Source organism: Ictalurus furcatus, chromosome 17, assembly GCF_023375685.1.
Source record: "Ictalurus furcatus strain D&B chromosome 17, Billie_1.0, whole genome shotgun sequence".
In the NCBI taxonomy this organism is placed as follows: Eukaryota; Metazoa; Chordata; class Actinopteri; order Siluriformes; family Ictaluridae; genus Ictalurus; species Ictalurus furcatus.
This window is the reverse complement of record NC_071271.1, coordinates 21,078,925-21,094,668: the sequence shown is the minus strand read 5'-3', so window position 1 is coordinate 21,094,668 and position 15,744 is coordinate 21,078,925. Positions and strand designations below refer to the sequence as shown.

Sequence of the window (15,744 nt, the reverse complement as noted above, 5' to 3'; positions counted from 1 at the left end):
GGACTTTTGGCTCACTGTTTTCTTATTGTTGCTCGGCACGCATCTGAAAACTTTTTAAAAATGAGACGTCTCGTCTTGTCCGCTGAAATGGAACGGATGACTGAATGAAGATTCAATGCCACTGTAACTATGTTGCACGGCATCTTCTGTCATTTTTCCCCCCTGACAAATAAACGTAACCTTAAATACGTGAACATTTTTACGGCACGATTCGGTTTTGCTTGCTAGGATTGACTCATTAGCAACGTTGGCATCTCCTGCAGATTCTATGATTCCAAAGAATTGTAAAAAAAAATACGCAAATTTACGCCCATCTTCTTATTGTGAGTTTTGATATACTGATGCCTTTGTACTTGGAACTGAGGGGGAACCCATCAATTTCAGAGTATAATCAAATTCAGGCCTGTAATTTGCATATTGCAACCTGATTGGATGTCATGTTTTATGATGTAATAACACTTCAGATTTCACACATTCAACACTAACTCTGGGTTCATTTCCCCTGAACAGATCTTAATCATGAAAAACACATGTTGTGAAGCGTAGGGTGACTTTATCACGCCTTTACTGATCTGACTAGTAAATAAACACTAACGTCCAGGTGAATGCAACTAATTTTCACTGCACTCTAACTGTCCAACTTTTCTCTTGCTGTACATCCTCTTAGCGTTTCCTTGGGAATTGACCATAGGTATTGTCTTCATTTTTCCTCTTTTCTCTGCGCTGGCATGTTGTGATTCTCTAGGCATGTGCTGATAATTAGTTACAGCAGGATATACAGTGCTGCATGAGATGCTTTAAGACTTAGTAGAGTAGCTGCATTTTTCTGTAGTGTTTGCGCTTCTGAGATTCAGTCGATCCCACTGGCAGGTAAGGCAGCATGAGGAAAGCTGTCTTCTAAGATTTCTTATAAGTTGATTTTCATATCATATTTCCTTTTTGCTAAGAATCTCATCATTCTGCGGCAGATAAAAAGTTTCCTCTGACTAACGCCGTCTTTTCACTGCTTCTGACAAACGACCGGATGTCATTCGTGTGTAATTCGCGTCAGTCAAGTCTCACCGGGGCTCAGTTTTCCATTTTGCGTGACAATGTCGATGTGCTGAATTATTATTTTTTTTTGGAGTGATTCGGCAAACATGTGTCTGAAAGTTTGAATCGAAAAAAATTGCTCACGGTTTTGTTTTTCTAATTCCACGTTTACTTAATAGTCAAACCAAGTAATAGGTTCTTCAGAGCTTACTTTTTTCCCTCTTAGCTAGCTGATGTTAGCTAGGTTAGCTAGGCATTCTGTTCTCCACAACAAGCTAGCTGGCTAAGTACGTATAAATCAGATGTGTATTTTATCTCTGTTGGAAATATACACAGGAAGTAAAATTGTCAACGTTTTTCCACATTTTATGTAGGTTAAATGTTTGAATAAATTTCTGCTCATGGGTAAATGGTGGCAGTGACTTCAGTGTGATCAGTGTACACAGTCAGTGAAAGTAGCTATTGCATGCTCAAAAATTAGCTAGAAGTCACCACACAGATTAATTTGCATATTCATGATCATCAGTTATCATAGTATCATCATGATTGGTGAGTACATTTTTCTGGACACTGTGATGTGAGCCAGAGAGCCATACCAAGACAGGACAGCTGCTAACATCTGCTCAAAAAGTTGCTCTTTTAAAACAAAAAAAAAGATAAAGTCTTTAAAAGGATATTAAAAAGTAGCCAAATCTAGCAAATTGAAACACCAAATGCAATATGACAGCCACCAGGGGGCGACTTCCGTCGTATCCACAGGTCGTGTGCAGTGAAAACGTGGCATAACGGTTCATTTAAACTTTTATTCCTTATACATTATTGTAGTAATGTGTTTTCAGCATTGTGTCTATACTGTTAACTGTGATAATTAGGTAACGATCGTGATGCGAAAGTTTAATTGGAGCATGTCTACCCTACAATACAATGATCATCTTATTTAACAATTTTTGTAATGGTTCTTGTTTTCTGGTACGATGGCCTGCAGGACGTTTTATCGGTTCGAGGCGGCGTGGGACAGCTCCATGCACAACTCCCTGCTCCTGAACCGGGTCACGCCATACGGAGAGAAAATCTACATCACTCTCTCAGCGTACCTCGCGGTAAAACACACTTGTCTTAAAAGTGCACTTTCCAGCCATAACATTCAGACCGTCAGCTTTAAAGGCTTAATGTGAACGTGGAAGGTTTCTCGTGTGTACGTTAGCATTGTGGGCGATAATATAACACAGATTGTGGTTATAGCTATAACTATATAACTAGCTAGCAATAGAACTAGCTCACGCTAACTGTGTGATTAGCGGTGGGCGATGTAGCATGAAATTTTCAAAAATCTTTAGGATATATCATTTTGTTAAAAACACAACAACAGGGACATCACCATGAGTTCAGAGATTTGTATTTAGTCTTTATGAAAATGAAAGTTTTTCACAAAGAAAAAGGGGGATTTAAAAAAAAAACAGCTTAATGTTCAGTCGGTTACTTTTCTCAGTCAGTAACACGGAATTATTAAAGCACAGACACGCGATGATAACGACTTAATGACAAACTCTGTTGTATCACACTGTCATCTCGCCCAGTACAGTATCTCAGAACACAACCCTGTAATTTGCATATTGCAGCCTGATTGGCTGTTACATATTATGATGCAATAACACGTCAGATTCAATGTTCATATTCAATAAGCCAGATTTTCATAGAGCTCTGGTGAGTTATTTCTTTTTTTTTGTATTTTAACACACTGCACACTCACATGTCCTCTAAATGGATTATGATAATAATTTACATAATCGCAACCTGATTGGCTGTTGTATTTTATGAAGCAAAAACATATCACTCTCAAACTTTAACCCAGATGTTCTAACGACCTGCTCAGCTGCAGAGACTTTTTTATTTTTATATATCTGTACACTAATACCAAAAACAGTAATAAAAATTATTCGCATATTGCAACATGATTGGCTATAATAATTTTGACTTTTTTTTTTAGTGACTTTTTTCAGTTTCCGGAATCATGTCATTATGGATTTGGAGATTAAAACAAACAAAAAAAAGTCCTTTTAAAAATAAATAAATAAATAAATAAAAACACCTCAATTGTTCAATTTAACCAGATATTTGCAGTCATATTTACACTGAACATCATTAAACAGCATTAAAGACGTTTTCTTTAAATAAACTTCGCTCATTAATGCAAGTCCTTATTGTTTGCATGTTTTCTTCTCTCGAGCTGCTGAGTAATTAGGAGTTTATTTTATTGAAACCCCTCAGATGGAGAACTGCAACCAGCCTACGGTCATCACCAAAGACTTCTGCATGGTGTTCTACTCGAGAGACGCCAAGCTTCCTGCGTCACGCTCCATCCGGAACCTGTTCAGCACCGGAGCTCTCAGGCCCTTAGAGGGGTGAGAACCTTTATTTTTAAACCAATGTACGATTAGAACACGTGCAGTGGGTCCTGCGACTCTCAGCCAGTGTTGTGTAGTGTAAAACCTGTCAGTCATGTAACTGCAGCACACCTTGTGTGGAATTTATTTTTTCTTAGTACTTTTAGCATCAGTTACCTTACCAACGATTTAGCATGCTGGTTATCATATGGACTGTCCCGTACCGTCTGTCCCGTTTCCTTCTCCATTTTCCTTTTATAGTCAGTGCTCTTATCTGTAACTGACCGTAACCTGGCCGCTGATTATTTGGGTAATTGTTGGGTTTTTTTTTCTCCTCTTTTATTTTATTTCAGTAATCGTGTGACTGGAGTGTATGAGCTCAGCCTGTGCCATCTGGCGGATGTTGGAAGTCCAGGTACATTTACATTTATTCATTTAGCAGACGCTTTTATCCAAAGCGACTTACAAATGAGGAATGTGTTCTCGGGTAATAAAAACTGTTTGTAGTTCATCATTTATTAAAACAAAAGTTAAAAAAAATATATAATTTTTCATCATTTATTGAAACAAAACACATAACACACATACACGAGGAGTGCGTGTTGGTGATTATTACTGAAAATACGGGTTATTTTCCGATAACAGCATGTAGCGAAGTGTTTTATTCCTCTTACTCCACAGCAATTTACCAACAATTACAGTTTTGAATTTTTTTTTTTATTAAAGAACAACACTCATAGGTTTTATTCATTTATAGTTACATTTAATGTTGTTGAACGTCTTGTTCTCACTTACGTTATAGCAGCCAGCCTCGCCAGCCTCTCTTTTTTTTCCCTCTCTTGATGTTAATAAGACGAGAGAAAAAAAATTGCAGCTTGTCATGTTACAGAGAAATCGTGAAGAAGTGTAAACTCCTTGGAAATCTTACAAAGTTCTCAGAGTTTGACTGTTACAAAGTGCTGACACTGGAGACTCCTTCCATAAATGTTAAAAACAAACAAACAAACAAAAAAAAACTTCAGCATATCAGTGATTATGCATGTTTTTTAAAAATGGGTTTATTATTAGTGGAGCGTCCGTCGCGCACGTCCCTGTGAACGAGCTGTTACTATAGAAACGGTAACGTATTACTACAGGAACAAGCGCATTAATGTAAACCTGTGAGTTGCAGCTGCGCTACTGTCAGGGCTGCTCATTATAGAAAATTAATCAACACCTTCTGACCAATCGGAATCTGTGTGTGTGTTCAGGAATGCAGAGGAGGCGTCGGCGTGTGTTGGACACCTCAGTGGCGTACGTTCGTGGTGAGGAGAACCTCGCTGGGTGGAGGCCTCGCAGTGACAGTCTCATCCTGGATCATCAGTGGGAGTTGGAGAAGCTCAGTCTCCTGCAAGAGGTATGGAGTTCAGAGACCAGGACGTTCCTGCACACGTTCCCGACTCGTTAGCTGCAGTCATAATACCCCAAAACACCCACTTTTCATCAGAGTATCTTGTTTTTTTCATGCTTCCTCATCATCATTTTCCAATTAACATTTTTCAGTATTCTCACGTAGGAACGATATGACACAAATATATATTCTGTAGTGTAACATACGCAATCATGTGGAGAAAAAGTAGTTTATTTCAAGCGTCACCATTACAGATTATAACATCACTATATTACTGTCACTTGCGATATGCTTCACGATGTTTAAAGCAGGAAGCAGGCTAGCTAGCTATATTCCTCCACATTTAACATTGGGTGGCTAAATTTAACCATAGGGACAAGAGATTAGACATCTTGCTAAATCTAACCACAAAGATGGCAGATTTAATGGTATCTATGTACATGTAATCATATAGAAGACAGATTTGACATTATCTAGCTAAGCTTACCTATAGGGCTGAAACTTTTAAGATGGTCTAGCAAAATTTTTTTAAAAAATACATATTTAATGACATCCAGCTACAGTTCACCATAGGAACAACAGATTCGACATCATCTAGTTAAATTTCACCACAGACATGACGGATTTTATGTTATCTATCTAAATGAACATGTAGAGTTGAAGGGTTTAAGATTAGGTAGATACATTTTAGCACAGGAAGATCATCTAGCTAAATGTAATCACAGATTTGTCATCATCTGGCTAGATTTACCAATAAGGCTGGAAAATTTAAGTTTGGCTATCTAAATTTAACATAGAGACAATATTTATATGTTACCTAGCTACATGTAACGCCAGATTTACCAACATCTTAATATAAGCATAGGAAATACCGATATAATGTTAGATAGTTAAATTTAACAATGGTGTGTGTGTAGGTGGAGAAGACGAGACACTACCTGCTGTTGAGAGAGAAGCTGGAAGCGTCTGTTTTGCTGAGTCAGGAGTCTCTGTGCAGTAAAGACCTGATGGAGTCGCCCAAATCCCCAAGTCCCAATTTGGCAGGCAGCCCCATTCTGGATGGAACCAATGAGAGACAAAGGGAGCTGGCTGCCAAGGTGATCACTTTTTCCCTCCACATTATCTATTTATTCACACTGATCGACAGATTTGATGTTATCTGGCCAAATTAAACCACAGGTCTGAAAGATATATGGTTAGCTAGCTAAATCTAAGCGTCATATTGAATATTTCCTAGCTAAATCTAACTACAGTGTTGACAGATTTGACATTATCTGGCTAAATGTATCCATAAGGCTGAAAGATTTAAGGTTAGATAGCTAAATCGAACCCGAGATATTAGATTCAACCAAATAAACGTCAGATTTAATGTTATCTACCTAACTTAAAACTATAGGAACAATAGATTTTATGTTATCTAGCTAACTTTAGCCTCAAGAACAGTAAATTTCATGTTATCTAATTAACTTTAACCTCAAAAACAATGGATTATATGCTATCTAGCTAACTTTAGCCTGAATAACAATATACATATATACAATGACGCTAAGCATACAAGTCGTTTTACCAAAGAATGGTTAAAGAAGAATAAAGTTAATGTTTTGGAATGGCCAAGTCAAAGTCCTGACCTTAATCCAATAGAAATGTTGTGGAAGGACCTGAAGCAAGCAATTCATGTGAGGAAACCCACCAACATCCCAGAGTTGAAGCTGTTCTGTACTGAGGAACGGGCTAAAAGTCCTCCAAGCCGATGTGCAGGACTGATCAATAGTTACCCCAAACATATAGTTACAGTTACTGCTGCACAAGGGGGGGTCACACCAGATACTGAAAGCAAAGGTGCACATACTTTCCCCACTCAGATCTGTAATATTGGATCATTTTCCTCAATAAATAAATGACCAAGTAGACATTTTTTGTCTCAATAGTTTAATTGGGTTCTTTTTATCTACTTTTAGGCCGTGTGTGAAAATCTGAAGATGTTTTAGGTCATATTTATGGAGATATATCGAAAATTCTACACAAACTTTCAAGCATCTCTGTAGATGACAGATTTCACATCAGATTGCTAGGATCTAATTAGATCTGAAATTATTGACCTACATTCAACAAAAATGATAACAGGTTTAGCGTTATTTACATATAATTGAACTAAATGGATGGCAGATTTAACATTTTCTGGCTATATTAAAATAGGGGATGTCAGATATCACATCATCTAGCTAGGTGTGACCATAGGAACAATAGATTTACTGTTATCCAGCTTCTGTTTAATGTTAGCTAGCTTAACTGAACAGTAGGGATAACAGATTTAAAATTAGCTAGCTAAATTTAACCATTGCTAAAATAGTCTTATGCTGTGGGGTAGTAAAGATATTTTGAAAGATTTTTAAGATTAGATTTTAGATAACAATGCTGCATTACTTATAGCCCCTGTCTAGAGTGTTATTCACACAACGAATTCATGTTACAACAGTTTATACGCATGTAAATGTGCTAACATTGAATAATTTCTAAAATGCTGGTACTTGTGGTCTAATGGTAATGCTCTTCCTCTGGTCCTCAGTGTCTACGACTGCTCATGCACACCTTTGACAGGCAGTACAGCCAGGTGAGCTGCAGTGCCAGTGAGAGCAAGGTGAGCTTTTACCACCTCATTTCCCCACCCGTGGGCCTTGCCTCTTTCCTCCATTCATTCAGACTGGCCCTCTGTCTGCTCTGCCTCTCTACTTCATGAAGAGAGAGCGATCATGAAGCTCATCTACCTCTGCCTCATTTATATAGACTAGTCTTAAACTAGCTCCTGCTATCTCTGACTTATTTAGATGAGACAGTAATTAATCTAGAGGAGTCAGAAACCTACATGAATAAATGAGCTCTATTAGCTTTACCTCATTTAGAATGAGCGGTCCTATTTGCTGTACCTAATTTAATTAGAGTAGTCAGAAATCTACTTTACCTCATTTTCAGATAACACCAAAATAAATCCACTCTATATCTCTACCTTATTTATACAAGAAGTAATACATGTAGAGCAGTCATTAATATGCTCGACCTCATTTAAATAAAGTGGTCATAAATCTGCTCTGCTTCATGTAGATAGAGCAGTCAAAAAAAATGCTCGGCTTAATTTAGATAGAGAGGTCAAAATCTGCTATACCTCATTTCGATAGAGCAGTCAAAAACGGCTATACCTCATTTCGATAGAGCGGTCAAAATCTACTATACATCATTTAGATAGAGCAGTCAAAATCTGCTATACATCATTTAGATCGAGCAGTCAAAATCTGCTATACCTCGTTTCCATAGAGCGGTCAAAATCTATACCTCATTTAGATAGAGCAGTCAAAATCTGCTATACATCATTTAGATAGAGCAGTCAAAATCTGCTATACATCATTTAGATAGAGCAGTCAAAATCTGCTATACCTCATTTAGATAGAGCAGTCAAAATCTGCTATACCTCATTTTGATAGAGCAGTCAAAATCGGCTATACATCATTTAGATAGAGCAGTCAAAATCAGCTACACATCATTTAGATAGAGCAGTCAAAATCTGCTATACCCCATTTAGATAGAGCAGTCAAAATATGTTATACCTCATTTAGATAGAACAGTCAAAAGCTGCTTTACCTCATTTAGATAGAGCAGTCAAAATCTGCTATACCTTGTTTCCATAGAGCGGTCAAAATCTGCTGTACCTCATTTAGATAGAGCAGACAAAAAACTGTTTAGATAGAGTGGTCAAAATCTGCTAAACCTCATTTAGATAGAGCAGTCAAAAATCTGTTATACCTCATTTAGATAAAGCAGTCAAAAGACTGCCATACCTCATTTAGACAGAGCAGTCAAAAAGAACCCTGCTATACATCATATAGGTCAAGCATTCAAAATCTCCTCTGCTTCAGTTAGACAGAGTAGTCAAAACCCCTCTGCTATACTTCATATAGGTAGAGCAGTCAAAAATCTGCTCTGCTTCATTTGGATAGAGCGGTCAATAAACATGTTTAGCTAATGTCCATAGAGCAGTCGACATACTTCTCTGCATACTGTACTGTACCTCATTCAAAAAGATTAGCTTTAAATGGACTTATCTCATTCAGCTAGAGCAGCCAATACACTGCTCTATATTTATACCTCATTTACATAAAAGTCACAAATCTGCTCTATATTTGTACCTTATTTAATATTTATGATATGATAGAGTGGTCATAAACTGGCTAAATGTTTATACCGTATGTTGATAGAGTAGTAAACGTGTTCTACTTATTTCTAGATGAAAAAATCCTAAACCTGTTCTGCCTCATACGGATAGAGCCGTTAGAAATCTCCTGATTTGGACAGAGATGCTCGAACTCGCTCTATTTCTTTCACGCATGTGTTCATTTCAAACGAAATGACTCCATGCTGCCTCGCTGCTTGTAGTTCCTCCTCCACTGTACTCCTTCCATCCTGTAGTCCATCAGACCGAACGCTTGCTGAATGCTAGCCCTGATTTTGGCCTGTCATGATTTTGTGCTACGGTGGCTTTGAGTACGCTCAAAAGTGTGAACTGAAAATATTTGATTATTGACGACGCAGTGTTCCTCTGCTTACGTAGCTGTCGGAGATGTCGGCATCTCTGCTGAGAGACACGTCCTCCTCTGCGCTGAGCTCACTCACTCCATCCACTACCTGTCCTTCTCTGGTGGACGGTCACTATGGAAACCTCGACCTCAGGTCAGTTTGTTTCTTTTCTGCTCTTTTTATGGTTCATTTTGTTTTATATAATGTGTCTATTTTGCTATATATCCATTTGTGATTTTATTGTATGGCACCTCATTCCTCAACCTTGGCAGAACACAGAAATCTGAGTGTGTAAAGTGTGTGTGTGTGTGTGTGTGTGTGTGTGTGTGTGTGTGTGTGTGTGTGTGTGAAATACAGTGGTGCAGAGGCTCACTCTGGAGCCTCCAGTCCGGATTTGGACCCGTTCAGTCCTGAGGAGAGGAAACCCCGAAACTGCACCTTCGTCCCCAACATCCAAGAGATCCGTGTCAGGTACTCACTCTCTCACTCACGCAGACTCGGAAACACGTTATGACTCTCCTCATTCAAAATTTCCTGTTTAAACACAATTACAATTAAAAAAATGCAAATTGCAATATTAACTGCGTAAAAAATGCACATGTGCTGTGGCGATGATGTGAAATATGCATTGTTGTTGTTGTGTTGTTGTTTTGGTACCTGCAGCCCCATAGTGTCTAAGAAAGGCTACCTGCACTTCCTGGAGCCTCACACCAGTGGCTGGGTGAAGCGTTATGTGGTGGTGCGGCGTCCGTACGTCTATCTGTACCGCAGCGAGAGAGACAGCGTGGAGAGAGCCGTCATTAACCTGTCCTCCGCCCAGGTGGAGTACAGCGAGGAGCAGCACGGCCTCCTGAGGGTGAGACTATCTAACATCCAAACAACTGTCTCTGTCTGTCTATTTCATTTACAATTAAATACAATCCTCCTACCTGTTTGTCTGACATCATGTCTGTCTCTCTGTATATATCTCTGTCTATCTCTCTATCTTAATATTCATGTCTGTCTGTTGTTCTGTATATCTACTTATCTATTTATCTGTCTCTCTATCTTAATATTCATGTCTGTCTGTTGTTCTGTATATCTACTTATAAATCTGTCTGTCTGTATATTTGTCTCACTGTTTTTTAAATATCTACTCTCTTTAAGTCTGTCTCTCTGTATATCTATCCCTATACATACATACATGCATATATATATATATATATATATATATATATATATATATATATATATAAAATGTCTTTCAGTCTGTCTGTCTGTCTGTCCATTAGTATGTTTATAACACTTTGTCTGTATATTGGTCCAGCTCTGCTTTTATTTACACGTGTCTGTCTGTTGTTCTGGTTGTCTGTCTGTCTGTCTTGTAAGTCTTCCAGTCTATCATTGCACCTGTCTCACTCTCTCTCTCTCTCTGTGTGTGTGTGTGTGTTTATTGTGCTGTCTCTCTATGATGTCACATATTTAACATTTCATGGCAGCTTTATCATAACGGAGTTACTGAGTAGCTGTAGAAACTCCCGGTGTGTTACGCATTGAATTATTATTTTTTCCTGCAGACCCCGAACGCGTTTGCGGTGGTCACTGAGCATCGTGGGATCCTCCTGCAGGCCAGCAGCGATAAAGAAATGCACGACTGGCTCTACGCTTTCAACCCACTGCTGGCGGGAACCATCAGGTAGAACCGCGCTCTCTGTGTGTCTCAGTTGTTTCTTTATTTCCAGCTCCACAGTGATGAAAGCTTTGTTACGAAATAGTCTAAATAAGAACATTTGGTGGCAATATTTAAAAAAATAAAAAAAACAACCACTTTTCTTTCCTTTTTTCACATTATCACTCCCAAACCCTGATATTTTGGATTTTAATTTTTTAATACCTCTGTCCAGTTGCAAAATTCTACAGACAAACACTTAACCTTCTGTTCTGGACTGGTTTTGGGGAAGAAAAAAAAAAAGGAACGAAAGTCGTGCAAGGAAAAATCAATAGACACTGTGGTTAGTTCACTGAACGACCTCTAGGTGGTGCTGATGTGCACACGTGTCCTATTAGCTATCATGTAGACATTCTGTGTTGTTGCTGTTGTTGTTTTTATCGTAATAAATAACAGCAAAGCTTCAAAAGGAGTCCAGAAAAATTCTATATTGTAAAGTATTTTAGTGAAAGTTTTATTGGGCTTGGAATGCACTATAATATTAAAATAATGGAAAATAACAGTAAACAGGCTCACACCTTCTGGAAGCTTTGCTATACGTACTTTGACTTTTCCTGAACAAATTACATCTGGATAACATGGAATTCCTGTCCTGCATTAGACCAGGTTTATTTCTGATTTGATCTGTCCTCTCGTTCCTCAGGTCGAAACTCTCCAGGACAAAATCCGCTCAGATGAGGATGTAAACGAAACGCTGACGATCCTCCATCTGAGCTTAAACGCAGAAACTCAACACACTCCTGTGCTGTAAATACTGGTGTGAAGATAATAATAATAGCCTGTGCCTGCCTCCCCCTCTACTGCCCCTCTGCCTCTGTGTGTGTGTGTGTGTGTGTGTGTGAGAGAGAGAGAGAGAGAGAGAGAGAGTGAAAGAGAGTGTGAGAGAGTATAAATGAGTATGAATTTATGGGTATGTCACTAGCAAAAGTCCTAAGTACTGTAACTCGCGTAACCGCGTTAAAAATCTCGCTTCTTAGTGATAATTATGATAAAAAATCAGCACCATACGAAACGCCTCTGTTTTAAAATGTAAAGAGTTTAGCTGCTGTAAATGCGACACAATGCTGCATATATATATATATATATATATATATATATATATATATATATAATGTATGTGTGTGTGTGTGTGTGTGTGTGTGTGTGTGTGCTTCTGTAGGTTAGATGTGAAGCCCTGTTGTTCCCCGAGCTTTCCCTGAGACGGTCAAAAAGCGAGTTAATACGATCGCTGAGGGTTTTTTGGTGTTTGTGTTTTTTTTTTTTGTTACAGAAACAATTTAACCTAATAATCATTCAAATACAGACAGTATGAAAAAAATATATGTATATATATATACATATATGTATATTATGCTCTAGGTTTGCGAGTACAGTTTTGGCAAATGCAATCCTCCTTCCCTTTTTAAATACTTAAAAAATACTTAAATACTTAAAAAAAAAAAAAACCCTAAGACAAACCCTAACCCTAAGACAAAATTTTATAATTAGGACACCAAACCTCAGAAAAACTAAAATTCACACTATAAATCACGTTCCACACATAAGACCGGCACAATTATTTTTTTGAATAATTTATACTTATGAATATAAGAGGTAGTAGATTGAGCGTGGCGCTGATATCCCAATCAAAATTCCTCTCGTTACCTTTACTGTGAGACCTGCAGGGGTGGGGACGAGACGGATTACAGAGAAACATTGTGAGGGACAGTTAACGAGACGTATTCAGACAGGATTCGTTTCCCTGGGTGACGTCTGTAATAAATTCGTCTCCTCGGTCGTAAAACTGCCCCCCTCCTCCGTCCAGAACACGTATAAATGAGTTCCAGGTTGTTTCCTCTGCAAACCCGTATGATTGTTACACGACGATATGGTCATGTGATCGTGTTTATTTTTTTTTCCCCGTTTACTGTTAGATGATTAAGGAACTTGTATTGATACAACTGCTCATTGAAATATTTCTAAAAAAGGTGAATAAATACGATGAGAAGCAGGAAATGCTGTAGTTTCTAAAGACCCCCATGTCAGTGTAATGCTGTCTGAATAGGGCTCATGAGCAGGTATTACTGGTGCAGACTTGGACAATATTGGAAAAAAACAAAGGCTCACAACCATTTAAAAAGCACTAAAGCATGCTTGTCAGTGTGAATTTGATTACGCAATACACGATGATATTATACTGAGATTTATTTTTGTCAAGGTTTGTTAACCTCTTTAGGGTTTTTATTAAACTGTCACTCCTCATTTAAAAAAAAAAAAAAATCCTATAAAAATGACGTGTTCCAAAACTTTTGATAACTATTTAATAAGGGAACGAGAAAAAACGCAACAACACAACTGGCATTGAAGAGGTCCCTTCGGCTAATTATCATCCCGAGTATCGGTGAAGTTATTATCATGGTCGAAGTTATATAACATTTTATCACATTTATCAATGAGGAAGATTTTAGAGACTTTTTTTTTTACTCACGTGACTTATTTACTAAGAGTCATACGTTTAAAACGTTATTCATCTACGTATTTGTGTCACACTTCACATCGAAGATGAGTTCAGATCATTTTATTACGCTCGATGTACTCTGTTGCTTTCGTTTTTCTTTTCATTAATACGTTCCGTTCGCACGAATGTGAAATCTGGACCTTTGGTGTTATCGGTGTTTATAGTTTTCATGCCGATCGCTAAAATCGGCTGAACGTTAGAGCGATCGATGAGTGTTTGATGGACATGGTGATACAGTGTGTGTATCTCAGAGCGTCTGAAAGAAAAAAAGATGGTAAGATTATTAGAAATATATTTATTACATATTATATACATGATTATGATTGCTTATAAAATGCAACCAATTGGCTTTTCCAAATCCAGTTTCGGTTTTATAGTATTGAAACGAGAGACCAAAAATGTTTAAAAATCCCCCTGCTGAAATTATTATTTGTAAAAAAAAAAAAGATTTCTAACGTGTCTTAATTGTGTTTCTGGTGGTGTGTAATGGTAGCTTAATGGAATTTGTCATTCCTAATGGTTCCTTATGTAATTCTATCCTGATACTAACCACAATGCAAGTTGAAAGGTCCTGTTTGATTTTGGAGATATTGTAACCAGAAAATTGCTAACGGAAGCCTTTAGGACTCTGATGGAAACCTTTAAGCCGATTCCCATTACATAATGGAAACCAACAGAGACTTTCCAAATGGACTTTAATATTGAAACGGACGAATTCAAACTATTTCTAGAGTTTAAAGTGCAAAGTTGTCATTATTAGCGTATCTAAAAGTAGCTACACATCAGAGACGTCATAGCGCAGGAAGTCGTTTGTGTTGAGGATGTTGATTAGCGTAAAACCTGCTCGTGTTGTGTCGTGTTGGTGGGAAACGAACGACCAGCCAGTCCTTCACCACCACTTTATATTTGTTAGTGTGTGTGTGTGTGTGTGTGTGTGTGTGTATGTTATAACAGAGCCGGTCCTGAAGCGTCATTCACAATGTTTTGATTAAATGATACTAACTGTAGTATTAATTCAGTCAGTAATTCAGTAAGTTATTTTCTCTGACGAAACCAGCACAGAACTCTCTGAACTGTGAATCGTCCTCTCCCAGTGCGCTAGTTACCTCTGTAAACATGAGCTAGCATTGTCACAAACAAGCTAAAACCCAGATCTAGCTTGAAAGAACTAATTTCCTTATCTCACATGGAGGATGTGATGTGGCTGTTAATTAAAGTCAATTCACTGATATCTTTTTCCCTTTAATATCCATAAATCGTTCGAATGAACAGCGCTACGAGTTAGCATGAAATCTGGCCTGTGGATCTGGCTAGCATGCTAAATAAGCAGTATTTTTGCTAGCTAAAGAAGAACAATTGAACTCTTAACTAGATAAGTGCTCTTCAAATGTGAGCTAGTTTGTTAATTTAGACTTCCTAGGCAGACTTGATTATCGAATCCATTTTTTTTTTTGGACTGGAGTAGATTCTGCTTGTGTCTGATTTTTGCCAAAGCACTAGCTAACTACTAGCTAATATTTTTACTAGCCTGTTAGTACTGATGAGGTTTTTTTTTGATCGAAGATGTTCATGGTATATAATGGACTCCAATCGTAGCACTTATTTACATTTTTAACCAAATAATGCCTTAAATTAAGTCAAATCAGATGCTCTTCTTTAGATAAAATGGGTGTTTGACGTCTTCAACTGGCTTTGTTATTTAAAAAAATAAATAAAAGTGTGATATAAAATGTGCCTTGGGCCAGCCAACCCACAGAGCACACACACACACACAGACACACACACACACACACACAATTTAAAAAATAAAAAAAAACTAAAGCACACACTCTTGCAGGTTTTAAAGTGATTTAAAAGTCTGCGATGTTCCTATTAGGACTCTATGATGTGTGTGTTGATTTCAGTCAACTTCAACAAGATTTTTTTTTTTTTTAAATAATAAGTTGTAGAATAAGTCCAGTGAGGGAAAGATTTCCAGGTTTGGAGGATTTCCAGCGATGCGTCTCGGTGCTCAGCTCGAGTTTTGTTCGTCCCTTTCCTGTCTGTTTGCTAATTCTCCATATGTGACAGCATGCTGTATATAATTACTCACCTGCCTACAGTATATCAGTAGCATTTACACAGTAATACTAGTTGTATTATTTTGATCAAAAACGAAGACACCAAC

General features: G+C 37.8%; 1 protein-coding gene across 3 annotated transcripts in view; it reads left to right on the top strand.

Moving 5' to 3' along the window:
- Window positions 1-12,170, top strand: part of kif1ab (kinesin family member 1Ab) — a 51,420-nt gene extending 39,250 nt beyond the window's left edge. For all 3 annotated transcript variants that reach the window (XM_053646847.1, XM_053646846.1, XM_053646848.1), the window contains 11 exons: window positions 2,018-2,132; window positions 3,301-3,434; window positions 3,770-3,831; window positions 4,667-4,812; window positions 5,724-5,903; window positions 7,373-7,444; window positions 9,407-9,525; window positions 9,730-9,843; window positions 10,036-10,228; window positions 10,929-11,047; window positions 11,724-12,170. In XM_053646847.1, the coding sequence (XP_053502822.1) occupies window positions 2,018-2,132; window positions 3,301-3,434; window positions 3,770-3,831; window positions 4,667-4,812; window positions 5,724-5,903; window positions 7,373-7,444; window positions 9,407-9,525; window positions 9,730-9,843; window positions 10,036-10,228; window positions 10,929-11,047; window positions 11,724-11,766 (1,297 nt within the window). In that variant the 3' untranslated portion in view covers window positions 11,767-12,170. The remainder of the gene's footprint in view (window positions 1-2,017; window positions 2,133-3,300; window positions 3,435-3,769; window positions 3,832-4,666; window positions 4,813-5,723; window positions 5,904-7,372; window positions 7,445-9,406; window positions 9,526-9,729; window positions 9,844-10,035; window positions 10,229-10,928; window positions 11,048-11,723) is intronic.
- The last annotated feature ends 3,574 nt before the right edge of the window (window positions 12,171-15,744 follow it).